The following is a 27604-nucleotide window of genomic DNA, read 5'->3' as shown; positions in this document are numbered from 1 at the left end:
ATCATTATCACATTGCTGTTTGTGGCAGCTTGCTGTGTGTACATTGGCTGTCGTGTTTTGTACATTGCAACAGTGACTACACTTCAAAAAAAGTACTTCATTGGCTGTAAAGTGCTTTGGGACGTCCTGAGGCGCTATAGAAATGCAAGTTCTTTCTTTCCTCACTAAAGCGGTTCAACCTGGGGCTTTCTTCAGCTGCACGGCTCCAACACTGCACAAGGCACAGAGCTATTGGGGGAATACTTACCTCTTTTATTCTTAATGGAAAAGAATAAACAACCGTGCTATGTTATCAAAAATATTTATTCATGTAGGATTCATAACTTTATCTAATACAATCTGTAATTTGGAATATGTTGCAACATTGCTTAAATAAATATAGGCAGCTATGTTAACATTCTACAGGGAATGATATAGGCTACATAAGACTTTCAGATGTTTGCAGATTTATGAGATTTAATGATTTGCATGTACATTTTTGGTTATTATTTGCAATAACATGTCAAAAATTACCTTTAAAAAAATGTAATACTGCTGAGTACATCAAGAGAATTAACATTTATTTTATTTACTTCGGAAAATGAAGTCAATTTTAACCAGGAAATGTAAACAAAAATCAACGTCTAGCAGACGCAATATAGTTACTCATAATCCCAGATAAAAACCTATGGATTCCACCTCTCGCTAAGAATGTCTTACTCACTTATGACAATTTGTTCACAACGTATAAAAAGCTCAAAATGTTTTTCTTTCAAAGTCGGGCATATGAGAATCACATCTGTTTTTTTACAGTCATTGGCAAGTGTTATTATCAGTATTTGATATTTTCAGTTATTCTGTGTGTGTTAAGCCCATAAATATACTGTAGAAATGTCAAGTTGTCACACATTTGGAGGGGAAGGGTGGGGGGGGTGGGGGGGAGGTCGGAGGTAGGAGAAAGCCAGAAAATCTCCTCTCGGTGGTAAGTACTAACCTTTGATCCACCCAGTGTGTTGTTCAGCAACCAATTGACTGCAGGACATCTGTTTACTGGCTTGTCCTGTCATACATCACTTCACTTTTTTAAAAATCTGGTGCTTTTTTTTCTAATAGTGGTATGCAGTTGTTCTTCAATGATCCTTACAATTTCATTCATAATTCCAAGACTTTAGAAAAGGTGAACCTTATCATGTCAAAAACAAAAATGGGATTAGTTGGGCCACAGGATTTTTTTTTTTGCATCTTCACGTATCTGCAGCAGGCAGGGTGGGTTTAAACAGACCACGGGCTTCAACAACACTCCTGCAGTAGGCTCACACTCACAGTAGTGTGAATGAGAAGACTTTTGGTTCTTCCCCTCTCCTCAGCCCACCCCTTGACAAGGTGGAGTGCTAGGCTCCCATAAAGCACTCCTCAGCCTTACCCGAGATCCAATGAAACTCTAGGAGTGGTCAATGTCAAGTGGCGGATAACACTGTCTACTTGTCAAACTGGTTTGAAGGCCATCATTGAACCTGGCACTGATCTGCCTATATATAACTCTTGTATGAACAAAAAAAAATCTAAAACATATTGAGGTGCAAATATGTTTTTCAGTTCCACTTTAGTGCTTGACCTGACGCCGATTTGATTGACACTGGACATTTCTTATTGGTGTACGTTAAAATTGTCATCGGTATAAAAATCAGTTGTAACATTTCACATTTTCATTCACGTATTCACATAAGTCATTCAAGGAAAAGTTTAATAAAGGCGATAAAACTTTGGTTTCATTATTTTTTTTAAACGAACAATCATAAGATAGGCAGAATTCGATCACTCCAGTCTGCTGTTTTCGTGAAAATGCAAATATAAGTAAACTTACACAAAAAAACTACAGCATCAGCCTATGTTCTGAAAATTACAAAAAAATGTCAACTTCCAGGCCCGAAAGCCAATAGTTGTGAACAAAGTACAGTCAGGACACATTTTCTTTCACTCAGTCAATATGGCTTGGTTTGACTTTCGCTGAGGATGTGTGAAGGAGTGGGTGAGAGAATCGTTTCAAGAATTCAAATGTTAAGATTCACCCCATTATCCACAAGCACTGCCGGTGAGGTATTCTGAAACACCATCAAGCATTTTGCCCAATGAAAAAAAAGTGCAGAGACATCAAAACAGTCATAATTGTTCCACACAGATTGGTTCCTTCAGCATGAATTGCATGGTAGATCTAACGTATTTTAGTTTCTTTGGCACAACCATATGAACTCTATTGCATTTCTTGAAGTAACAGCAGCAACGATTCATATCCTTTGGGACATCACCTGATGACGCCACCAGATGCGAGAAGATTTTCACTTGTTGTTTGTAACTTGTCAATAATAATGATACGTGCACATGTAAACATCATACATCAAGTACCATGTCATACTGCTGTTCCTTTCTCCGCCTACAGCATTTGGTGATGAGGACAATGTACAGAGTTAACAGCAAGACCCAGTAGCAGGCATATAGTATCGCCCCAATAATGAGAACTGTCTGCTCAGAATCAGAAAAGGGATCCCGGGTCTCGTTGTATATGGTGTACATGACCCCTCCCAGAAGTATACTGAACCACACCGACACCGGGATCAGCCCGATGAAGTTCACCACGATGGTTTTTCTTCCCGACGTTCCCCAGCCTGCTTTGTTTATGGTCGCGATCGCAAACATCTTGGCCGGGAGTAAACTTGACATGTACAGCACGGAGTAAAGCGACATAAAAATCATCACAATGTTGCCCCTCAGGCAACTCGCAAAGGAAGACTTGATGAGGCCCACGAGCTGGACGGTGAGCAGAAACAGAAGGATGTTCCAAATCCTGCCGCGATAAAACAGCTGGATGACGGTGGCTATGAGGAAGAAGGGGAAGAATCCAGTGATCACTGCTTCGTATGTCATCCACAGGTGATGCTTGTGGAACCACAGGGCATTGTACAGCCATTCTCGGAAGTAGGATTTGCTCCAGCGTGTCTGCTGGTTTAACCACCTCAGGTATTGTGTTGGGGTTTCAGTCAGGCATTTCGATCTGGCGGTGTATTTTGTGGCATATCCTAGACTCAGCACACGGTTTGTCAAGTGCCTGTCATCCCCAAAGCTGCACTGCGAGCCCAGGAATTCCTGGTTGTACCAGTCCTCCATGAAATCGTGCAGCAAGTCATTCCTGTACATCCCTAAAGGTCCACTAATGCATTGCACACAGCCAAAGTAGGACTGACAGGCTCTTTCGATGTTGAAGGCCATCCAATACCTGACGCTACTCAGGAATGAAATCCAGGAGTCATATTTGTTGAGAATCTGTCAATTGATGAAGAAAAACAAAAGTTATTAGGTATAAAATATTCCAAGGAATACAGTTAAAGGACCAGTTGCACAATGAAAAAAGTAGGGAAAAAATATTTGAACAGGCTGGTTCTCTTTGCTATTAAAATAAAAGACTTGCATTTATATAGCACCTTTCACGACCACCAGATGTCTCAAAGCGTTTTACAGCCAATGAAGTACTTTTGGACTGTAGTCACTGTTGTAGTGTGGGAAAGAGAAGGCTGAGGGGTGATCTAATAGTGGTCTTTAAAATTATAAAAGGTTTTAATAAGAGTAGATACAGAGAGAGTGTTTCCACCTGTGGGGAAGAGCATCAATATAAGATAGTCACCAAGAAATCAAATAGGATATTCAGAAGAAACTTCTGAATGGTCAGAATGTGGAACTTGCTACCACAGGGAGTAGTCGAGAAGTATAGTATAGATGCAGTTAAGGGGAAGCTAGATATGCATATGAGGGAGAAAAGAATAGAGGGTTATACTGACAGAATTAGATGAGGAAGGATGGGAGGAGGCTCAAATTAAAAACAAGGGCATACAAAGTGGCTAAAACTAGTGGGAAGACAGAAGATTGGAAAGCTTTTAAAAGCCAGCAAAAGTGATTAAGAAAGGGAAGATAGACTATGAAAGTATAAAAACAGATAGCAAAAGTTTCTATAGGTATATAAAAAGGAAACGAGTGGCCAAAGTAAATGTTGGTCCCTTAGAGGATGAGACCGGGGAATTAGTAATGAGGAACATGGAGATGGCAGAAACTCTGAACAAATATTTTATATCAGTCTTTAGGGGAGAGGACACTAACAATATCCCAACAGTGGATAGTCAAGGGGCGATAGGGGAGGAGGAACTTAACACAATCACAATCACTAAGGAGGTGGTACCCAGTAAGATAATGGGACTAAAGGCAGATAAATCCCCCGGACCTAATGGCTTGCATCCTAAAGAAGTAGCAGCAAGGATAGTGGATGCACTGGTTGTAATTTACCAACATTCCCTGGATTCTGGGGAGGTCCCAGCAGATTGGAAAATTGCAAATATAACGACCATATTTAAAAAAGAAGGCAGACAAAAAGCAGGACACTATAGACCAGTTAGCCTAACGTCTATGGTTGGGAAAATGTTGGAATCCATTATTAAAGAAGCAGTAGCATGACATTTGGAAAAGCATAATTTGATCAGGCAGAGTCAGCATGGATTTATGAAGGGGAAGTCATATTTTGACACATTTGCTGGAATTCTTTGAGGATGTAACGAGAGGGTAGATAAAGGGGAACCAGTGGATGTGGTGTATTTGGACTTCCAAAAGGCATTTGACAAGGTGCCACATAAAAGGTTACTGCACGAGATAAAAGTTCACGGGGTTGGGAGTAATATATTAGTATGGATAGAGGATTAGCTAGCGAACAGAAAGCAGAGAGTTGGGTTAAATGGTTCATTCTCGGGTTGGCAATCAGTAACTAGTGGGGTGCCGCAGGGATCAGTGCTGGGACCCCAACTATTTACAATCTATATTAACGACTTGGAAGAAGGGACTGAGTGTAACGTAGCCAAGTTTGCTGATGATACAAAGATGGGAGGAAAAGCAATATGTGAGGAGGACACAAAAAATCTGCAAAAGGACATAGACAGGCTAAGTGAGTGGGCAAAAATTTGGCAGATGGAGTATAATGTTGGAAAGTGTGAGGTCATGCACTTTGGCAGGAAAAATCAAAGAGCAAGTTATTATTTAAATGGAGAAAGATTGCAAAGTGATACAGTACAGCGGGACCTGGGGGTACTTGTGCATGAAACACAAAATGTTAGTATGCAGGTATAGCAAATGATTAGGAAGGCCAATGGAATCTTGGCCTTTATTGCAAAGGAGATGGAGTATAAATGCAGGAAAGTCTTGCTACAGTTATACAGGCTATTGTTGAGGCTACACCTTGAATACTGCGTGCAGTTTTGGTTTCCATATTTACGAAAGGATATACTTGCTTTGGAGGCAGTTCAGAGAAGGTTCACCAGGTTGATTCCGGAGATGAGGGGGTTGACTTATGAGGAAAGGTTGAGTAGGTTGGGCCTCTACTCAATGGAATTCAGAAGATTGAGAGGTGATCTTATCGAAACGTTCAAGATTATGAGGGAGCTTGACAAGGTGGATGCAGAGAGAATGTTTCCACTGATGGGGGAGACTAGAACTAGGGGGCATAATCTTAGAATAAGGGACCACCCATTTAAAACTGAGATGAGGAGAAATTTATTTTCTCAGAGAGTTGTAAATCTGTGGAATTCACTGCCTCAGAGAGCTGTGGAAGCTGGGACATTGAATACATTTAAGACAGAGCTAGACAGTTTCTTAACCGATAAGGGAATAGGGGGTTATGGGGAACGGGCAGGAAAGTGGACCTGAGTCCATGATCGGATCAGCCATAATCTTATTAAATGGTGGAGCAGGCTTGAGGAGCCGTATTGCCTACTCCTGCTCCTATTTCTTATGTTCTATGTTCTTATGTTCAAGTGGAGCATAAACACTGCATGGACTGGTTCGGCCAAACGGCCTGTTTCCATGTTGTATATCCTGTGTAATTTTTCCATTTGTTTATTGGGACCACAGATTCAATGGCACCACTAACATATGTGAATGTCTGACTAAATATATTATTGGATGCTTCCCCCAATCACAATATGGCATGTTTTCAGTGGCACTGTTATGAAAGACGGCATGGTGAGGTGATCAACAGCATACCCCGATTGACTGCGCCCACAGTGATGACACTATCCATAACTGCAGGCCCTGGCACACCTGGTTTCAACATCTGTAGAAAACTTGTCTTCCCAGTGTGCAGGTCACCACAGAGCTAGAGGCATAGAATGATGCAGCACAGAAGGAGGCCATTCAGCCAATTGGCCCTGTGCCGGCTCTTTGAAAGAGCTATCCAATTAGTTCCACTCTCCTGCTCTTTCCCCATAACCCTGCAAATATTTCTTTTAACAGCATTTATCCAAATCTCTTTTGAAGATTGCTACTCAATCTGCTTCCACCACATTTTTAGGCAGTGCATTCCAGATCATAACAATTGCTGCGTAAAAAGAATTCTCCTCAACTCCCCTCATGTTCTTTTGCCAATTATCTTAAATCTGCGTCCTTTGGATAGCGACCCTCCTGCCAGTGGAAACCGTTTCTCTTTATTTATTCTATCAAAACCCTTTATTATTTTGACCCTCTATTAAATCTCCCCTTAACCTTATCTGCACTAAGCAGACACAACTTCTCCAGTCTCTTCACATAACTGAAGTCCCTCATCCCTGGTCCAAATCTCCTCTGCACCCTCTCCAAAGCCGTGACATCCTTCCTAACGTGTGGTGTCCAAGAACTGGACGCAATACTCCAGCTGAGGACTAAGCAGTGATTGATAAAAGATTTAGCAAGTTTATAAAGAGCTGTGTCATCTGCTGCAAAGGACACACTGCAGCTACAGAACTGAGTCACGTGGTGACATCATCTCCACTTGTAGGTATTTTCCCCATCCCAATTCCATTCCGATACTTCCCTTTTTCATCATCTGAATCCCTTAAACTTCCAGTTTTCTGCTTCCGTTAATTATTGTGACTCTACACATCCAAATCATCACCTGAAGCGATGCATAATTATGGCAATGAGCTAACCACAGAAAGTTGGGTCCAACAGCACACTTTCATTGGGGTCAGTGTTGAACCCATTTCAAACTATTTGGATGTAAACTGCAGCTATGTTGGAAAATCAAATCACTTGGGTATCCAACGTTCAGTAAAATGCTCCATTTCCCCAAAATATATATCCTTCCTCGAATGACCACTAGAATTCACCCACTTTCTCCCACTGCCAATGGAAGGTTTCTCAATGGACATAGACCAGTTTCAGGAAATAACCGAGGACAGTGCACTGTACCTGGACATCACCACCAACTCCTCCAACCATTGCATCCTCCTCCAGAATTTTAACCATCTCCACTGTTGCAGCAGGATCCAGCATTGTATCCGAATCACACACCTGTAGAAAGACAACGTACCTTTTTACTCTGATATAGAATTAGTTTATAGCACAGAAACAGGCCTTTCAGACCAACTGGTCTATGCCGGCGTTTATGCTCCACACAAGCCTCCTCCCAGCCACCTGCTTCAGTGATGCGAGTAGTATCTGAAATTACTTGATTATAATTACATATTCTAGTTGGTGTGGTTTGCAAGTAGTGGGGGTGGGGTTATTCATATTGATGGATTCACAGGTAACTAAGATTATTTAACTAATATTTTTTCAATGCTCCCAATGTTGTGTTTCCTCCTCCCCCTTTTTTGAGTGGAAAAAGTTTTAACTAAAAAGAAAAAATGAGAAATCATAACATTAGTAATGTTCTCCCCAAATGTTGGTTTTAAAAATGTTCCTGCTAATTTGATTTATATTGCCTTGCTCTTGTTAATTTCTTGAAATTACTTTGATGACCATTGCTAAGATTTCTCCATTGTCAAACAATACTATGTCCCTTCTTTCGAGCTCAGTGAAGGCATCACAATCTATTGATATGAATTTGAGGAGTGGCCCTTAAGGATCAGTGCCTTATGTAGTTTTCAATATACTGTTCAAAAGGCTGAATGAAATATCTCAAGTCAGGGCTGCAATGCAATGTGACTTTTCAATATAGACCCCTCTGATTCTCACTGGTCTAAGGAGAGGCAATATTAGCTGGGATTCTTGCTCCTGATTCCTGCTGGAAAGTTAAGTGCATGCAGAGGGAAAGAGCAGGATTGTCTTTTTTTGGACCCAATATCAAATTTCTGAGTTTATACGCGAACAATAGCCACTCAGGTGAGGTCTGTCACATGGCATCACTCCTTCAGGAAGGGACACTGGAAAAATATACCCGGTAACTAATGAAAATTGAATTGTATCTTGTAATCATGATAAGTAAGGTTTTTGTGAGCTACCTTGATTTTAGATCCCAATAATTATCCAAATCTTTTCTTCATTATGACAAGGGAGGGAAGTGTAACTTTGCTGGGGTACGTGGCAACAGTCTTTCTGTGCATGGTCTTGCATTGGGCTCGTTCTACTATTGCCTCTTGTACTGAGTCCTTGTTGTAGTATGGTTCTACAGATCCCAATTCCCATCTAATGACTACTATTCATGGCTATTGGGCAGCTATTCAACCAGAAGGCATCAATGCTTCTATGCATACCCACTACCAGCATGAGTCACTAACTGAATAGTCAGCAGTGGGAGCCCTAACTAATTTCAGCCTCCTTATCACTGAGGCTCATTGAGGCCAGTTGTCTAGCCCCTTTCTGCCATCCCAGGTGAAGTCAACAGACAGGGGATCAAACCTGCAACCTTTCTGGTCTCTCTGATTTTACCTACTCACCAGTCTTTGTGGGGAGGGAGCGTAGGGGTAAATTTAAATGAATTGGTCTGGAGAAGCGATTCAGTGCAAGGTAACTGGGCTCAATTTGTTCACATTGGGTACTGGAAATTGCTTCTGTAATTTTATTACTGTCTGAAAATCATTTACAGTTCAGTTGATACTAAAATTCTATATTATGTTATATTTCCATTCTACATGGCATTACATCAGCTTCTAACAGCGTCAACCTGGGACACATTTTGTGAGGAAGAATCATGTTGCTACATCAAACATCTTGTCCACTGCACATGTCTCTATTCCATGTAGATGAGCAAGGCTGAGATCACTTTATTTATGATATAAGCTGAACTTTTATTTTAGATGAGCAATTGGGCATTTGAGTATCTATATATCAAAGCTGAAAGGGAAAGTTTATAGATCACTTCAGAGACCCAGATGTATCAGAGTAAAGTGATTGAGGATCTGTACATTTTAAAACGGAAACTGTTTTCTACATTTAATTGAGGATCTCTGTGCAATGAAATAAATCAGATGTCTCAAAGACAATGAAATCTATACAGGGTCCTCTGACAGTTAGAAATCTGTAACCCTCATGCATTTTATGATACCACTGTAATAGTGGCAATGTATGTTACTGGCACACTTTACCTTCACAGGAAGGCTGTGTTGTATGTGCTGACTGACCTATCGTGTTTTAGTGATACAGGGTATTACAGAGCGGATAACGGTCACTGGGAATGATTATAAGGCAGTTATCTAATTGTGGGCTTACACAAGTTGTCACAAATCCCGGAAGAGGAGATTGAATAGTTTATAATGTTCGTCTGAGCCCCCAAGATCGGCTTATTACTTTGAAATCATACCAGAGAATTTTATTTGTTATGATGTATGTTAACTTTATGTTGGCAGTTTTGCTCAGTATCAGGTCCAATTTTATGTCAACACAGGTTGAATCGCTAATCCTAACCGATATTCATGTGTGATGACACTCATACTAAATGCTCAGCAACTGTGATGTAGTTACCAAAACCTTGTCAAGAAATAATTTTTACGTTTTTTCAGGATATTCTAAAACTATCATTTATCATATACTGAAAGGACTGAGAGTTTATGTCTATCAGAAAAGACTGAATGGGCTGGGACTCCTTTCTCTAGAAAGGAGAAGACTGAGGGGTGGCTTGATGGAGGTCTTTAAGATTATGAAAGCGTTTGATAGGGTAGAGTTAGAGAAGCTGTTTCCACTTGTGGGAGGAGTCCAAAACTAGGGACCATAAATATAAGATAGTCAGTAATAAATCCAATAGGGAATTCAGGAGAATCGTCTTTATCCAGAGAATGGTGAGAATCTAGAATTTACCACCACAGGGAGTAGTTGAAGCAAATAACATAGATGCATTCAAAGGGAAGTTAGATAAGCTCATGAGGGAGAAAGGAATAGAAGGATATGTTGATATGAGGTAGGGTGGGAGGAGGCTCGTGTGGAGGATAAACACCAGCATAGACCAGTTGGGCCGAACGGCCGCTTTCTGAGCTGTAGACTTGATGTAATAGGAAAGCGGACACTGTGAGGACTAGATCACATTTTTGGTATTGATTACAAGCTCCAACGAGGGGCACAATCCAAAAAGAAAGAAATTATCATCGGCTAGTTTTAGCCATAGGTATAAAACCTTGCAAATGTTAGCTCTGTTGGTGAATTTGCTGCCTACTGAACCATAACAATCCAAAGATTCCAGTATGGATCCCTAATCCATACTTAAGGTTAGCTGACCTCAGCCCAAGAACTACAAAGGGCCCATGGGTTAGTGTGGGTGAAAAACAAAAACAGTTCTCACACCCAGTCACTATCCAAAACTCCTATTGGAAAAGAGTATTATGGAAATGGCCAGCCTTTGCTCTGATGCTGCGTATGACTGAATAATCTGCTGATATACACTGTCTAGACTGGCACATGAAGAATGACTACTTGGCTGAGGTACTGGTGGATGTAAGGGGATAAAATTAAGAGAGGGAATTTTATATTTTTTTAATCTAGAAACTATACACAGGAGAAGCCAGTTACTATTGGAACCAATTTACATGTGGGAGAGATGCTTGTTGCTGCACCAGCACGTGTAACGCCAGGCTAAAGTATGTGTCACAATCCATCCTCTCTGGAACTAGGTTCAAACTCAATTCCGTGAAGGCAGAGGGAAGATTCTTCCAATCAGTGATGGCTATTAATAATGCCTAGTGGGCAACTGTCCACATCTCAGAAATGTGGCATGGAATTTGCCAGGTTATTTTTCTGAGACAGAAGGATAGAATTCTAGTGGAATCCTTTCCTTGTACTGGGGTTTAGATGACATGACTAGACTAATTTAAAAGACCTCCAGTGTTGTCAATTCTTTCGTGCACGTTATTCGACTGCAGAGACTAATGTGCTCAGTATAGGAAAATCTAATCTTTATAATCGGCAGAATTTCCAAAAATGCACAACTTCATTAAATATATATATATATTACAAGGGTAATTTTTTTTCAAACATTTACCTAATGTACACAAGAGGTTTTATTGGAACAATATACAAAGTATATATAGGATTCCTACATGGTGCATCATTTATAGAGTTGTTCCATGGTCTCACTACTTGACTTTGGAACCGTTTCAGAGTTCAAGAGCCTTACTTGCACGTAATCCACAGTGCGCCCCAGTGCCTTGAATGCAGTGTACATCACTTCTCGCTTGCCTCCCCACTTCTGCATGACGCACACGCTCTTGTTGGACCGGATCAACCCCGTGAGATATTGCATGCTCTCCCCATGTGACTCGTCACTTTCACCCGGACCCTTCTCATGGAAGTTGCTCTTCCACACATAGCTGGCTGATCGGTCCCTTCCCATGATCTCGCCAAATATGTCCATCATGTACAGATCATCATCGCTATTCCCGTCTATGACCATAATGACGATCATGCCCGGATAGGTCAGCCTTTTGACAGACAGCAAACACTTCCTCAGGTAATCTGGGTCTTCTTGATAGGCGGCGATGCACAGAGCCACCGATTTGTTCAGTTTGATAGGGGTTTCCAGGGACCGCTTCATTTTCCGGTGCTCCAGGAAGGCGAAGAGGCTTTGAATGAGCAGATGCAGGGCTAAGATGGCACCGTACAGTCCGAAGGAAAAGTAGTAATTGTCCGTGGCTATGAACTGATACCCAGCGATATAAGCAGCTGCGATTCCCAGCAAAAGAGCAAGACCAAATAGGGTTGTCCCCACTATCCGTAGGATGGAAGTCAGATTTTTGCAACGCATCTGTAACATTACAAAGAGGGGGGGTAAAAATTGGGTTTTAATTTCCAAAGAAATATAAAATGTCATTGATAAAGCACTTTCTCATACTTGGATTCAACACACAAATGCTAACATTTTTGTTCACATGACCAGTTGGCTCAAGATCACCTAGCTTGCTGGGTTGAGTTCAACATTCATCTGCAAGGGTAAGCCTTGTTTCAATCCATTACTCGAAAATGGGGTTGCTAATTTTCAAATTAGAACTAGTACCGAGGCTAAAAGGGTTAAATTATGAGGACAGGTTGCATAGACTGGGCTTATATTCCATTGAATTTAGAAGATTGATAGTGATCTAATTGAGTTGTGTTTAAGATGATCAAAGGAGTTGATAAGGTAGAGAGAAACTATTTCCTCTGGTGGGGAATCCAGAACATGGGGGCGTAACCTTAAAATTAGAACTCGGGGACTAATTGGATAGCTCTTTCCAAGAGCCGGTTCAGTGATGTCAGGAAGTACTTCTTCACACAAAGGGGAGTGGAAATCTGGAACTCTCTCCCCAAAAAAGCTGTTGAGGCTGGGGGTCAATTCAAAATGTCAAAATTAAGACTTTTGTTAGGCAAGAGTATTAAGAGTTAAATGGAGTCAAGATACAGATCAGCAATGATCTTATTGAATGGTGGAACAGGCCCGAGGGGCTGAATGGCCTACTCTTCCTATGTTTTTAGATTAGCAACTACTGCGATTGCAACTGTGACTGTATGGCCAAGACATTTGGAGAATGTAATGGTTTACCAACACGTGATGTAACCTAGATTCTGATGACAAACTGTTCACTAGCAATGAATGAGACAGGAAGACCAAAGTGTTTTTTTCCCTCCCAGTGTCAATGAGCTGAAGGAGTGTCAGTACAGTAACTGCAGTCTGAATCTGTTCCATGTCTGGCTGGGTATATTTATTACGCTTTGGCCTGTACTTCATTGCTCTCGTGTTTGTTTTTCCATTTGTCTCTGTTTATGTTACCTTTCAAAGGACAGTGTTCTTTCTGTTGGCTCACACACACATACACCCACGGAATTTTCATTTTAGAAAAAAGGTTTATAATTAAACTGGTATACTTTTGTGTGCAAAAGTAATCCATTTCAAGGTATATGTTTTCATGGAAACAGTTCAATCCTGTTCTATTTCAATTTGAGCAGCGTCAGGACAATCTTTCAAATAATCTTGTGGCTACCTCTTCGACCATCCTAACATATGTGGCTCGGTGTCAAGTTTTGGTTGGTGCCAATTAACGCCGTTGCAGTAAATGTATGTAAAGTTGGGCTTAATTGGTGTGTGACAATATTATAACACTCGTCCACTCTCACAACTCTATTTTTTTTCCACTGAATGCAAAACTACGCATTACTGCATTGCGATAGAGGCAAACATTTTCAAACTACCCCAGAGGACCTTGGAAGGATCCCTCCATCTTGTCCGGTCCGCAAAATAAAACATTTCCAATGGCCCAGCAATTGACTGTTACTCTGTTTAACTGAAATAAATGATAGGAAAGAGGACTGGACTATAACAATGTGAACCAGTCCCACCCACCCTTTCCCTCAATGACTGTCTGTCCCACCTGTGACAGGGACTGTGGTTCTCGTATTGGACTGTTCAGCCACCTAAGGACTCATTTTAAGAGTGGAAGCAAGTCTTCCTCGATTCCGAGGGACTGCCTATGATGATGATGATAACGATGTGATCAAATCGCTTGAAGTTGCTACCTAACGATCCATCAATGATTGTCACATTTACACTATAGCTAGGTTGCACCCACTTAACACACTGTCTGGTTGGAATGCCATTCTTCAATGCGTAATTCTCCTCGCCCACTGTTAGCATTTTAAAAGTCGTGTAAGCAGTGATCAAGAGGCACTTTTAACCCTCCTCCCTCCCCCACCCCTCCACCCTCCGACATTGGATACCGCAGTAAAGATACATCACTCGCTATGTCAAGTGGAAAGGCTGTGATCCTCCATCAGGGAGTCTCAAGAGTACATACATTCAGATTGTAGACTTAACATTGGATGCCAAGTAATTCTCGCTTCGCACCAATCTCTGGGAGTATAAAACTAGTCACGGTCCAACCTGATTCCAGAGTGCAGTGAATTGAGACTTTCTGAAGCATAGATACAGCATCTACAACAACAACTTGCATTTACACAGCACCTTTATCGTAGTTCCAAGATGTTTCACAGGAGCGATTATCAGACAATTTGACATATAAGGACCTATTAGGACAGGTGACCAAAAGCTTGATCAAAGCGGTAGGTTTTAAGGAGCGTCTTAAAGGAGGAGAGGCGACGAGGTTTAAGGAGAGAATTTCAGAGCCTATGGCCTAGGCAGCTGAAGTACGGCCACCAAAATTGGAGGAGCGCAAAGATCTTGGAGGGTTGTGGGACTGGAAGCAGTTACAGAGATAGGCAGGGGCGAGGCCATTGAGGGATTTGAAAACAAGGATAAGAATTTTAAGCTGAGGCATTGCTGGACCAGGAGCCAATGTAAGTCAGCGAGCACATGGGTGATGGGTGAGAGGGACTTGGTGCGAGTTGGGTTACGAGCAGCAATGCATATCCGATGCCGTCAACAGTGGTGGTACCTGGGTACTGCGTCAGCCTAATCTAGTCTTTAATTTAATTGTTTGGAGAGTGGGACTCTCCCCTCCTCCCTCTCTCTAAACATGTACTTTTCTATCCAAGTATAGGAACAGGATACCATTCAGCCTCTCAAGCCTATTCTGTCATTCAATAAGATCATGGCTGCTCTATATCCTAACTCTATCCACCTGCCTTGGCTCCATATCCCTTAATAGGGTGCATGTGCTGACCTCGCTCCTGGTCAGGATGATTGGATGTTGTAGTCAGGCAGGAGCCAAGGACTATAAACATGATACTGTGCCACATGGCTGGCAGCTACCAATCTCAAGATTTCACCCTCATATCACTTCACTCCATAGTTAGATCCAGTTCCCCTTCAGGCCTACATGACAACAACGAAAAGGAAAGAAAGACTTGCATTTCTATAGCGCTTTTCATGTCCTCAAGATGTCCCAAAGTGCTTTGCAGCTAATGAAGTACATTTGAAGTGTAGTCACTGTTGTAATGTAGGAATAGCAGCAGCTAATTTGTCGACAGCAGGGTCCCACAGACAGCAATGTGATAAATGACCAGATCATCTGTGTTTGGGTGTTAGTTGATGGATAAATATTAGGCCCAGGATATCAGGGAAAATTCCCCTCCGCCCTTCTTCCAAATAGTGCCACGGGATCTTTTACATTCACCATCGAGGTCAGAAAGGGTCTCAGTTTGTCTCATCTGAAAGGCAACACCACTAGATTTTGTGCTTAAGTCCCTGGAGTGGAACCTGTGCATACAACCTTCTGACTCAGAGGCAAAAGTGCTACCCACTGAGCCACAGCTGACACTGCATCACTGCCCAGAGTTATCAGTTTAACACTGATTCTAAAGTTAACACATCCTATATTACATTTGATGCAACCAAATCATAAAATAGCATGGAGCAAAATCCCACGGCTTGCGGTGAATAATCTTGCACAGTGTTAGGAAAATCCAAGGCACCTTCAGACGATTCTTGTTGGTGAAACAATGTCTGGAGGTTCGGGGCTGTTAATTGTTTCATTTGAAACGGTAAGAATCCTGAAATATTGTGAGGATGCTTCCCTTTTTTTTAATGAAGTGACTAACTGACTTCCTGCAGTTTATAATGGGGCCAACTAAAACACCAGAGTGGTTTATAATACATCCCCTCCCCAATAAAATGGACTCTGGACTCAATTATTCAACAGAAGCTACATTTAGGCAAACATTTCATTTTTCATTCTTCCATTTCCCATTTGGATTGTTTATTCATCTGCTGCCTTGGAAAAGGCTCACGTTGAAATGTCATCGCCCCCATCTGGTGGCCAGACCCCTGCTCCAAATCACCGCCCATTTACATCATTTGTTGATAAAGAAAAAATCACTTCATGGTTGCGAACATGGAAGTGTGTTACTCCCAGCTGTGAGTTTCTTGTCTCCCTAACCTCTCAGTTAGTGGGAGAATATTAATCATACTGAGAGCAGGGTTCATTTTGTACAAGAGCAGGTTTTTCCATTACTTAATGCATTGAACTTCCAAAAATAATGATCAATAATCTTCTATTCTCAGGTGATGAAAGGTAGAGGGTAAGATTTTATAAAATGCGAGTGAAACAATGTACGGGGGTGCGGGGGGGGGGGGGGGGGCAATCAAAACTGCATAGCCCATTAAGCAAATGCAAACTGGTTTATTTTTTTATGAGTTCTGGAATTCCCACCCTAAACTTCTCTGCCCCTCTCTCCTCTTTTACGATGCTCCTTAAAACTTACTTCTTTGACCAAGCTTTTGGTCACCCGCCCTAATCTCCAATTATGTGGCTCGGTATCAATTTTTGTCCGATTACTTTCCTGTGAAGCGCCTTGGGATGTTTAACTACATTTACTACTAAAGATGCCCTATAAATACAAGTTGCTGTTGTTGTTGAGAGGGTTTTGCTTTATTGAGAAATCTTATAAGAATCCAGAAACCATGATGGAGTTTAATAGATGTTGTGAGGTTAGTAGAGGAGGCAGCGAATGCTGCCTTTTCCTTCCTTAAAGGAAATGGAAGCAGACAATCGATTGCAGCCCTGCCAATAATTCAGAACATCAGCGAGTGGAGGTCAGAACTTCTCCACTCACTTGTTTAATGGAGCAGCTCATTCTGTCCTACACCATTTATATTTAATGGCTGTTGAGAAGAATTGTTAAGAGTGTGTTGCTGATCTTCAAGCATTCCTATCTCTGGATTGCTTCAATAAGAGCTACCTAATTACATAAAATGTACAGCACAGAAACAGGCCATTCGGCCCAACTGATCTATGCCGGTGTTTATGCTCCACACGGGCCTCATCCCAACCCTACTGCATCTCGCCCCATCAGCATATCGTTCTATTCCTTTCTCCCTCATGTGTTTATCTAGCTTCCTCTTAAATACATCTAAGCTATTTGCCTCAACTACTCCCTGTGGTAGCAACTTCCACATTCTCACCACTCTCTGGGTAAGAAGTTCCTCCTAAATTCCCTATTGGATTTATTAGTGATGCTAGTTTTGGATTCTGCTAAATAACTGCCAAAGGCCAGTTAATAGTATGGACCCGGAGCTCCACAAGGATGCAGATGGTGAACCAATGTAGAGCTGAGTCCATGCAGCTCAGCAGAGATCTGAGGTTCTAATTGCTCTGTCGATGCTGAGTTAGTTGATCTCAAGACAGCCAACTAAACAGTATCCCAAGAAGGACTTGCATTCCGAAAGCACCTCTCATGACCTCAGGATGTCCCAAAATGATTTTGCAGCCAATTGTGTACTACTGAAGTGTAATCACTGTTGTAATGTAGGAAACGCGGCAGCGAATTTGCCCACAGAAAAGTCCCACAAACAGCAATGTGATAATGGCCAAATAATCTGATATTTTAGTGATGTTAATTGAGGGATAAATATTGGCCAGGACACCGGGGATAACTCCCCTGCTCTTCTTCAAAATAGTGCCATAAGATCTTTGACGGCCACCTGAGACGACTCACCCGAAAGATGGCATCTCTCGATGGTGCAGCATTCCCTCAATACCACACTGAAGTGTCAGCCTGGATTTTTGTACTCAATCTCTGGAGTATGATTTTGAAACCACGACCTTCTGATTGAGGGACAAGAGTGCTAACCACTGAGCCACGGCTGACACTATCAGATCGTTTTGCCACTCCTGATCACTGTGAAATAACCCCACCACTGGAAGTGTATGTGTGGGGATGTCACACGAGGAGAGCTTTGGTACCCCCATGGTTCAATAGCCTGCCAACATTTACTGCCTAGGTTCATACATGAAATATGGAGACTTGAGCAAGGTATGGGTGGGTGGCACACGCCTGGAGAACCACATTCCTCCAAGGATTCCTCTGGATTACTACCTGAGCCACGAGCAAATTTGCATAAGTAAATAGGATCAGAGAGTTAAACACGTGGCTCAAAGACTGGTGTGGGAGAAATGGGTTTTGGTTCATGGGACACTGACACCAGTATGGGGTAAGAGCGAGCTGTTCCGTTGGGACGGGCTCCATTTAGACCATGCTGGGACTAGGGTCCTGGCGAATCGAATAACTAGGGCTGCAGAGAGGGCTTTAAACTAATTAGTGGGGGGGGAGGATTCAGATGAGCGAAAATGTAAAAAGTCAAAGAATAAGGAGAAGGCAATAAATAGAGCAGGGTAGCAATGGGGGAAATGAAAACCAGAGCATGCTAGGAAGAGACAGAATGTATAAACATAAAGGTTTATCAGAAAGTGGGGTCAAAGCAGGAAAAAATGGTAAAAAAACAGATTTAAAAGCTCTTTATCTGAATGTAACAAAATAGATGAGTTGATGGCACAAATAGATACAAATGGGTATGATCTGATAGCCATTACAGAGACGTGGTTGCAAGGAGACCAGGACTGGGAACTAAATATTCAGGGGTATTTGACAATTTGGAAAGACAGACAGAAAGGAAAAGGAGGTGGGGTAGCACTGTTAATAAAGGATGGGATCAGTGCGTTAGTTAGAAACTATATTGGCTCAGAGGATCAAGATGTTGAATCAGTTTGGGTGGAGATAAGGAATAAGAAGGGGGGGAAAGTCAATAGGCCCCCTACCAGTAACTACAGTGTTGGACAGAGTATAAATCAAGAAATAATGCAGGCTTGTAAAAAGTGAACAACAATAAACATGGGCGATTTTAACCTTCATATTGATTGGACAAAGCAAATTGACCAGGGTAGCCTTGAGGAAGAGTTCATAGAGTGTATCTGGGATAGTTTTCTTGAACAGTATGTTGCGGAACCAACCAGGGAGCAGGCTATCTTAGATCTGGTACTGTGTAATGAGGCAGGATTAATAAATGATCTCCTACCTAGTAAAGGATCCTCTAGGAATAATTGATCATAACATGGTTGAATTTCAAATTCAGTTGGAGGGTGATAAAGTTGGATCTCTAACCAGTGTCCTAAACTTAAATAAAGGAGACTACAAAGGTATGAAGGCAGAGTTAGCTAAAATGGACTGGGAAAATTGATTAAAGTATGGGACGATTGGTGAGCAGTGGCAGATATTTAAGGAGATTTTTCATAACTCGCAACAAAAAAATATGCCCAATGAGAAGGAAAGACTGTAAGAGAAGGGATAACCATTCGAAGCCAACTAAGGAAATAAGGGGTGATATCAAATTGAAAACAATGTGGCCAAGACTAGTGGGAGGCCAGGATTGGGAAACTTTTAAAAGCCAGCAAGGAATGACTAAAAACTTGAGAGGGAACATAGATTATGAAAGTAAACTAGCCTGAAATATAAAAACAGATAGTAAGAATTTCTACAGGTACATAAAAAGGAAAAGAGTGGTTAAAGTAAATATTGGTCCCTTAAAGGATGAGACTGGGGAATTAATAATGGAGAACAGGGAAATAGCAGAGACGTTGAACAAATATTTTGTATCAGTCTTCACAGTAGAAGACATTAAAAACATCCCAATAGTGGATAATCAAGGGACTATAGGGAGGGAGGAACTTAATACAATCACTATCACTAAAGAAGTAGTACTCGGTAAAATAATAGGACTAAAGGCGAACAAGTCCCCTGGACCTGATGATTTACATCCTAGGGTCTTAAAAGAAGTGGCTGCAGAGATAGTGGATGCATTGGTTGTAATCCACCAAAATTCCCTGGATTCTGCGGCGGTCCCAACAGATCCGCAAATGTAACACCATTATTTAAAAAAGGAGGCAGACAAAAAGCAGGAAACTATAGACCAGTTAGCCTAACATCTGTCATTGGGAAAATGCTGGAGTCCATAATTAAGGAAGCAGTAGCAGGACATTTGGAAAAGCATAATTCAATCAAGCAGAGTCAGCATGGTTTTATGAAAGGGAAATTGTGTTTGACAAATTTTCTGGAGTTCTTTGAGGATGTAACGAGCAGGGTGGATAAGGGGGAACCAGTGGATGTGGTGTATTTGGATTTCCAGGAGGCATTTGATAAGGTGCCACATAAAAGGTTACTTCACAAGATAAAAGTTCACGGGGTTGGGGGTAATATATTAGCATGGATAGAGGATTGGTTAACTAACAGAAAACAGAGAGTCAGGATGAATGGGTCATTTTCCGGTTGGCAAACAGTAACTAGTGGGGTGCTGCAGGGATCGGTGCTGGGGCCTCAACTATTTACAATATATATTAATTACTTGGATGAAGTCATGTAGTGGAGCTGAGTCATGGATAAATATAATGTAGCCAAGTTTGCTGATGATACAAAGATGGGTGGGAAAGCAAATTGTGAGGAGGACACAAAAAATCTGCAAAGAGATAAAGGCAGGCTAAATGAGTGGGAAAAAATTTGGCAGATGGAGTATAATGTGGGATAATATGAGGTTATCCACTTTGGCAGAAAAAATAGAAAAGCAAATTATAATTTAAATGGAGAAAAATTGCAAAGTGCTGCAGTGCAGAGGGAGTCCTTGTGCATGAAACACAAAAAGTTAGCATGCAGGTACAGCAAGTAATCAGGAAGGCAAATGGAATGTTGGCCTTTATTGCAAGGGGGATAGAGTATAAAAGCAGAGAAGTCCTGCTATAACTATACAGGGTATTGGTGAGGCCACATCTGGAGTACTGCGTACAGTTTTGGTCTCCATATTTAAGGAAGGATATACTTGCATTGTAGGCTGTTCAAAGAAGGTTCATTAGGTTGATTCCGGAGATGAGGGGGTTGACTAATGAAGATAGGTTGAGTAGGTTGGGCCTATACACTGGAGTTCAGAAGAATGAGAGGGGATCTTATCGAAACATATAAGATAATGAGGAGGCTCAACAAAGTGAATGCAGAGAGGATATTTCCACTCAAAGGGGAAACTAAAACTAGGGGACATAGTCTCAGAATAAGGGGCCGCCCATTTAAAACTGAGATGAGGAATTTCTTCTCAGAGCATTGTAAATCTATGGAATTCTCTGCCCCACAGAGCTGTGGAGGCTGGGCCATTGAATATATTTAAGGCAGAGATAGACAGATTTTTGAGTGATAAGGGAATAAAGGATTATGGCGAGCGGGCAGGGAAGTGGAGCTGAGTCCATGATCAGATCAGCTATGATCTTATTAAATAGCGGAGCAGGCTCGAGGGGCCAGGTGGTCTACTCCTGCTCCTATTTCTTATGTTCTTTAGGAATCAAATGTCTTTGGAAATGATGGAAAACATTGTTTTTAAAAGAACATATGGAACTCTTTAAAGAATTTTGTTTAGAACAAGGAATTTGATTTATTCTGTGAGTTAAATACAATTGATGAAATCATTAAAGCATTATGTATACCTTGCTTTTTTTCTATTATTTCCATGATTTGGGATGAACTTGTGCCCTGAGATGAGTCAGCGAGGTACAAAAACTATCTGACAGAACGAAAGTTGGTCTATGTCTTTCCATTTTACTTTTCATGTACTAAATACAGATTGTGTTCAAATGGTTGCGATTTTGGTTCAGTGATATTGCGAAGATTGATACAGCACCAAACTCTATCCAAAGGTCCTTGGTATTAATGAGCTGGTGTCTGATAAAGGTTATTAAAGTAATGTGCTCGGTATTTGAAGTATAATCCTAGGGCAGAATCTATGATGTCACATGGCTCAAACTGAAACCAAAAGTTCCCGTGACAACATCATTTAAAGGGACACAGCTGCCATGAAATAAAGATCTGATGAAAGGTCATCGACCTGAAATGTTAAATGTTTCTCTCCATCGATGCTGCCTAACCTGTTGAGTATTTCCAGCATTCTCTGCTTTTATTTCTGATTTCGAGCATCCGCAATATTTTGCTTTTGTTTCATGAAATAAAGTGTGGCAAACTTTTTTTTCTTTTGTTTTGAAAACACTGCGCCTCATCTCATGGCATAAATTGCGCAAGAAATCGATTGCGCTCTTCTGGCTTCTTTCCCCGCCCAAAGTAAAAGTTTTCTAGACGCATTTTCACAGAGATAGTTCCCGTGAACAGATATATAAGTTTAAGAAGTAGAACTGTAAACTATTGTAACTACTTGAAGTATCATCACCATCATCATCATAAGCAGTCCCTTGAAATGAGGATGACTTGCTTCCACGCCATGAACTCATTGAATGGCGGTGCATGCTCGAAGGGCCGAATGGCCTACTCCTGGCACCTATATTCTATGCTTCTACGCTTCTATGCTTCAAAAAAAAAGGATGAGTTCACAGGTGTTTCGAATGAAGAACCCGAACTACATTCTGAAGGATGGAAGATGCCTCTGCGTGGATTTTTTTAACGTGTGGTGACCATTGCACACCAGCCACCACACGGGCTTGACAGAGCTAGGTCTTGGTTCAGTGGCAAGGATTAACCAAGACAACTGGAGATCAGCTCTGCTGCACGGACCTAGTGCGCGCACATATCGCAGTGTGGGCTGGCCCGTGTTGCCCCTGGGTGCCTGGCCCTGAACTCACACCTCCCTTGGGCCCTGATCACATCCCTCCACAGTCTCTCGCCGCTTCTGCTGCATTTGCCCATGCTCCAATCTGCCTGGGCAAATGCAGCAGAAGCGGCGAGAGACTTGAAGTATATTGGACTTCAGAATGACAAACTTGGCTCAGTGTGTCGCACTCTTTCCCATTGCTGTCTAGAGCCCCAAACAGTGAATCCCAGATTTATAAGTTATAACAACAACTTGTATTGATATAGCACCTTTAACATAGTAAAACATCCTAAGGCGCATCACAGGAGTGTTATCAAACAAAATCTGATACCGAACCACATAAGAGATATTAGGACAGGGCTTGGTCAAAGAGGTAGGTTTTAAGGAGCATCTTAAAGGAGGAAAGAGAGGTAGAGGGGCGGAGAGGTTTAGGGAGGGAATTCCACAGTTTAAAGCCTAGGCAGCTGAAAGCACAGTCGCCAATGTTGGACCGAATAAAATTGGTGATGCTCAAGAGGCCAGAATTGGAGAAGCGCTGGGATCTCGATGGGTTGTTGGGCTGGAGGAATTTACAGAGATAGGGAAGGGTGAGGCCATGGAGGGATTTGAAAACAAGGATGAGATGTTGCCAGACAGGGAGCCAATGTAGGTCAGCGAGCACAGGGATGATGGGCGATTGGGACTTGGTGTGACTTAGGACCCGGGCAACAGAGCTGTGGATGCGCTCAAGTTTATGAAGGGTTTATTAAATAGTAAAGCTTGTTCTGCATTGCTAAACTAGGTTTCAGATCTGAAACTGGAGTAGTAATGCGGCTTATTGGTTTATGATTATTCTAAGATCATTATTAAAATAGTTATTTGGTTTCAACACATGGTCCAACATTGATCTCACAGTATACAGAATATATAATACAGTATATATGATATAGTGATAGGAGCAGCATTTGGCACGGTGGCCTTGACCTGCAAGGACCATCAGCAGGTCGGGACCTTCAAAGGAGCAGTGTGGGGCATACCACTTCAAGGTGCAGCGCCAGCCAGTTCAGGACAGCAACGGCTTTGAAGAGGGTGACTGGATTGGATGTCACCATAACCCAGGTTGGTGATTGGAGTATGGGCAGGTACAGCAGGAGCGGCGAGGTTCGGGTGAAGGAGCAGCGAGAGATTGCAGAGGGATGTGAAGGGCGTGGGTTCGGGGCCCACACTGCGATGTGTGTGCGCGTTAGGTCCGTGCAGCAGAGCTGGTCTCCAGTCGCCTTGGTTAATCCTTGCCACTGGACCAAAACCTAGCTCTGTCAAGCCTGTGTGATGGCTGGTGTGCAACGGCCACCACACGTGAAAAAAATCCACGCACAGACATCTTCCACCCTTCAACATGCAGTTCGGGACCTGGAATTTTAGGTCCTTCATTGAAACACCTGTGAATTTATCTCTTTTTGGCATAGAAGCAAGTCATCCTCGCTTCGAGGGACCGCCTATGATGATGATGATGGACCCTTGCAGACCAGGACACTGGTTCTAATGAATGGTAGAGGTATCAGCCTTAGCTCAGTGGGTAACACTTTTGCCTGTGTCAGAAGATTGTGGGCTCAAGTTCCACTCGAGAGACTGGAGTGGGACACTATGGAAGGTGCTCTCTCAGGTGGATGTAAACGATCCCATTACACTATTTCAAAGATGAGCAGGGAAGTTCTCCCCGATGTTCCAGCCAATATTTATCCCTCAACCAACGTTAGTAAAACAGATGATCTGATCATCATCACATTGCTGATTGTGGAAGTGTGCTGTGTGCGAATTGGCTGCTGCATTTCCTAGGTTACAACAGTGACTACACTTCAAAGATGTGACCGCCGCTATATAAATGCAAGTGAGGGTGCTTGACTGAGTCTTATGCCTCTGTAACCTTCTTGGATTGAATCATGGCCTTCTGATGCTAGAAGTGTTAATACTTTCTTAACAGTGTCTTTAGGAGAGAGTTTCGATACAAAGTTATTTGGTTTCAGTGACAGGTAAAGTATAGATGAGCAGGAGAGTGTGATTGGCCCCATACAATTAAATCAGATGACCCCTGCTGAGCTGTATCATTGCATTTGGTTACTCTAGGTTATCAGCTCCCCTCCTGACTAAAGCTAAGAGTAACTCTTTTTTTAAATAATGTTCAAATCAAGCTCCAATGGTAATCGTGTCCATCTGGAAACAGCAATGCCGGCCTTATTGAAAGTCCCACCCTGCAGATGGGGAGTTAAGGGTTACATCTGGCATTGATTTGCTGAACTAACCGAGCAACTGTATGTATAACAATCAAGACACTATACCTTGTGCCTCAGCTTATTTCTAAACAATCTTTAAATTTATAGATCCCATATAATCTCACTTCCAGAAAAGGAGGTAGGTGGCTTCTCTAAGCTACTTTAGGAGAAGTTCCTGTTGGGGGAGGGGGAAATTAATGATTGTAGCAGAGACCAAGACATTTAATAATGAGTAAGATCCGTGGCTGAAGGAAAGGGGGATAAAGGAAAAGGGTGGGATTAGGGTGGCCCGTGGTGTGGAGGATAAACAACAGCCTCTTGACGTCTTGTATTTTCTATGTTGTCATTCAGTTTGACCCATGACCATAATCTCAATACATCTTTTTAATTATAATTGACCCGCAATATTTTGTCTGCAGCAACGCATTAGTCGTGGCGGGGAAGCTATTAATACTTGACTGAAATCTTGATGAAAATGTTGAAACAGACATTGTCTGCACTGTATGAGCCCCAGTTGATTTGTTAAATGACGTGATACAGTGGCCGCTCCGCCTTTTCCTGTCAGGTAAGCTATCGGGTATTTAAAGCTTCACCAAGCGTCCACTTCAGCAGGAGGCTACAGAAATCTCGAAAAGCAGATTCAGATCCCCACAGAATTCTAAAACGCTGACGATAAAGAAAACACGACTGCTTTTGGGTAAACACAATTGCATCTATGTTTAAATGAATTGAGCTCCACATCTACACATCCCTCTCTCGCTTTCGGGAAACAGTGCTTTCTCTGTCATGCCTCTAAGCATCTAAAGCCAAAAAAAAAATAATTTGACAGATCCCGAGATGTCCGTCAATTAATGAGGCTGGATTGGTAAATGGCTTGACTGTCTTGAGCGCAAGTTACAATTTAAGCCATTCAAGGTTCACCAGTAACTGACCAAAACTATGCCAACGTGCAACGCTGGTTTGCCTCTTCATAGCATTGACAAGCACATTTTATTTCAATGAAATTGCAAGTGGTATTTACATGCAAGTTGTCTGACTGCAGTACATAAATCCAACATGTCGAAGGAAATGTGAATTATTTTCAAATGAGTTGAACCTTGCGAAGTGTTTGAGGTTAGTAAATGAGAATAGTCTCATGATTGGTTTTCAAGCCCCAGATCTTGTTTGAAGTGCCACCCCGCGAGCGCGCGCGTCACTCCCGGGGGCTCCCGAATCCCGAGGGGAATTCCCTGTCCAGCCGCTCGCCAGCCAATGGGATTGCTGGGTGTGACGTGGGCTGGGATTGTGACACAACAAAAAGGGGGCGTTTCCCGAGTGAGCTGCCACGAGGTTGCACTACAATAGAGTAAGGCTCTCACTCAGCAAGTTGCATTGCGCCAATTCACTCATCCGTCCTACACTTGCAACTTTTCATTAACCAGCTTCTTCCCCCCCCCCCCCCCCCACATGCTGTCGATTCCTGCACTTCAGTTTTTTTGTTCCTTTGATCTCCTGCAGGATAAAAGCTGCCAATTGTAGCTCGCATTTTACATTTTACGAAATGCAAATTGTTGCCCCCCCCCCAGAAAAAAATAAAGTCCCAACTTGTCTCAGTGCTGTCTGTTCCAACGATTTTGTTTGCACACAGCAGAAAGAAAAGATCATGTTTGAAATATATTCTTCACTCGACATAAAAACCATCAGAAATGTTAAATAGCAGCTTTAAAGGTTGGGGGATAGAGCGAATTATTATTTCGGTGAGAATGCATGAAAGCGTGCGATGGCGCGTGGTTCTGCTGTACCTGTGTCACGTAATGCTCAACCCCACATTTTCCAGAAATGCACGCTCCAGCAATTTGAACACAGCAAAAGATTGCGTTTTTCGGAAAACTGGGCTGATCTACTGAAGTATAAGTGAACCCCTTTGTGCCTGGTTTAATTTTCCGTTTTGCAGTGTGATTCTTACTGCATTTGCGAGATGTGTTGAGAGAGGGGGCTGAGACCAGTCCAAACTGCAAATCAACAGAAAGTCTTCTCCATCCACTGCCCAGAAGTTTAAATCTTCATTTACACCAACGCTTTTCGGCTAACAAGACCCTTATTCTTTATTTTTTGTACTTTTTGGCACCGTCCCCTTTCCAATTCGTCAGTTGGAATAATGTGTTACTGTGTACCCACCGAGACTATATATATATACTTTTGCAGTTAAAAGCATGTTATTAACGTGTTATTAAGAAGTAAGTTGACATACCTTGCTATATCCTTTGATGCTGGGAGATTGAAGTTGTCCTGCTCTTGTATTTTAAGCTCAGTTGTTGCCGTGTGTGTGGTCTGTAGTCTGTTCTCTCTCACTGTTCAAGTCTAGGGATAAAGTCAGTGCTTCATCGTGTGTGCCGAGAACACCTCGATCACAGGAGTCCTACAAGTTTCAAATTGACCGGAGTTTGTGCAAAAATAAACCAGCCGCTTCCAACAATCTTGTACAATGTTTTTTTTTGAAATTTTTGCGCCGGTCTTCAAGTCAAATCTTCAGTTCCAATACCAGAGTTTAAAAAAAAATATTTCACAAGCTTTTCCCAACTGTTTTTTATTTCAGCATTAGAAGTCAGTCCTGAACACCTTTGTTACCACGAATAAATAAAACTTAAATATTTCTTTAAAAATAATTCATTCGCATAAGTTCTTTAAAAAAAATCACATTTTAAACTCTTACGTGTGCAGGGATAAAACCAACCCCGGGTCCCCTGCAGCAAATCCACGCTCAGCCAGTTCCCTTACACTAACCCTTGTGCAATTGCGAGCACACGCCAACCCTTATAGTTTTGATCGCAACCCCTCCTTCTGTGCTGAC

General features: G+C 42.0%; 1 protein-coding gene across 1 annotated transcript; it reads right to left on the bottom strand.

Annotated features, from left to right (window-relative positions):
• Positions 1-392: 392 nt before the first annotated feature.
• Positions 393-27604, bottom strand: has2 (hyaluronan synthase 2). The gene is made up of 4 exons (XM_070873944.1): positions 27005-27604; positions 11369-11995; positions 7234-7335; positions 393-3297 (listed from the first exon to the last, which is right to left on the bottom strand). The coding sequence occupies exons 2-4, from the start codon at positions 11993-11995 to the stop codon at positions 2368-2370; spliced, it is 1659 nt and encodes a 552-aa protein (XP_070730045.1). The 5' UTR covers positions 27005-27604; the 3' UTR covers positions 393-2367.

This window comes from Pristiophorus japonicus, chromosome 1 (genome assembly GCF_044704955.1).
Source record: "Pristiophorus japonicus isolate sPriJap1 chromosome 1, sPriJap1.hap1, whole genome shotgun sequence".
Lineage (NCBI taxonomy): Eukaryota > Metazoa > Chordata > Chondrichthyes > Pristiophoridae > Pristiophorus > Pristiophorus japonicus.
Note: the sequence above shows the minus strand (reverse complement) of the source record. Positions and strands in the feature narration are given on the sequence as shown.

Excerpts from the sequence above, each read along its gene's own strand:
- has2 (XM_070873944.1), bottom strand. The coding sequence starts at position 11,995 with ATGCGTTGCAAAAATCTGACTTCCATCCTACGGATAGTGGGGACAACC. Across the intron at positions 7,336-11,368 it reads GCACTGTGGATTACGTGCAA|GTGTGTGATTCGGATACAAT; the intron begins GTAAGGCTCTTG and ends GTCTTTCTACAG. Across the intron at positions 3,298-7,233 it reads GAGTTGGTGGTGATGTCCAG|ATTCTCAACAAATATGACTC; the intron begins GTACAGTGCACT and ends ATCAATTGACAG.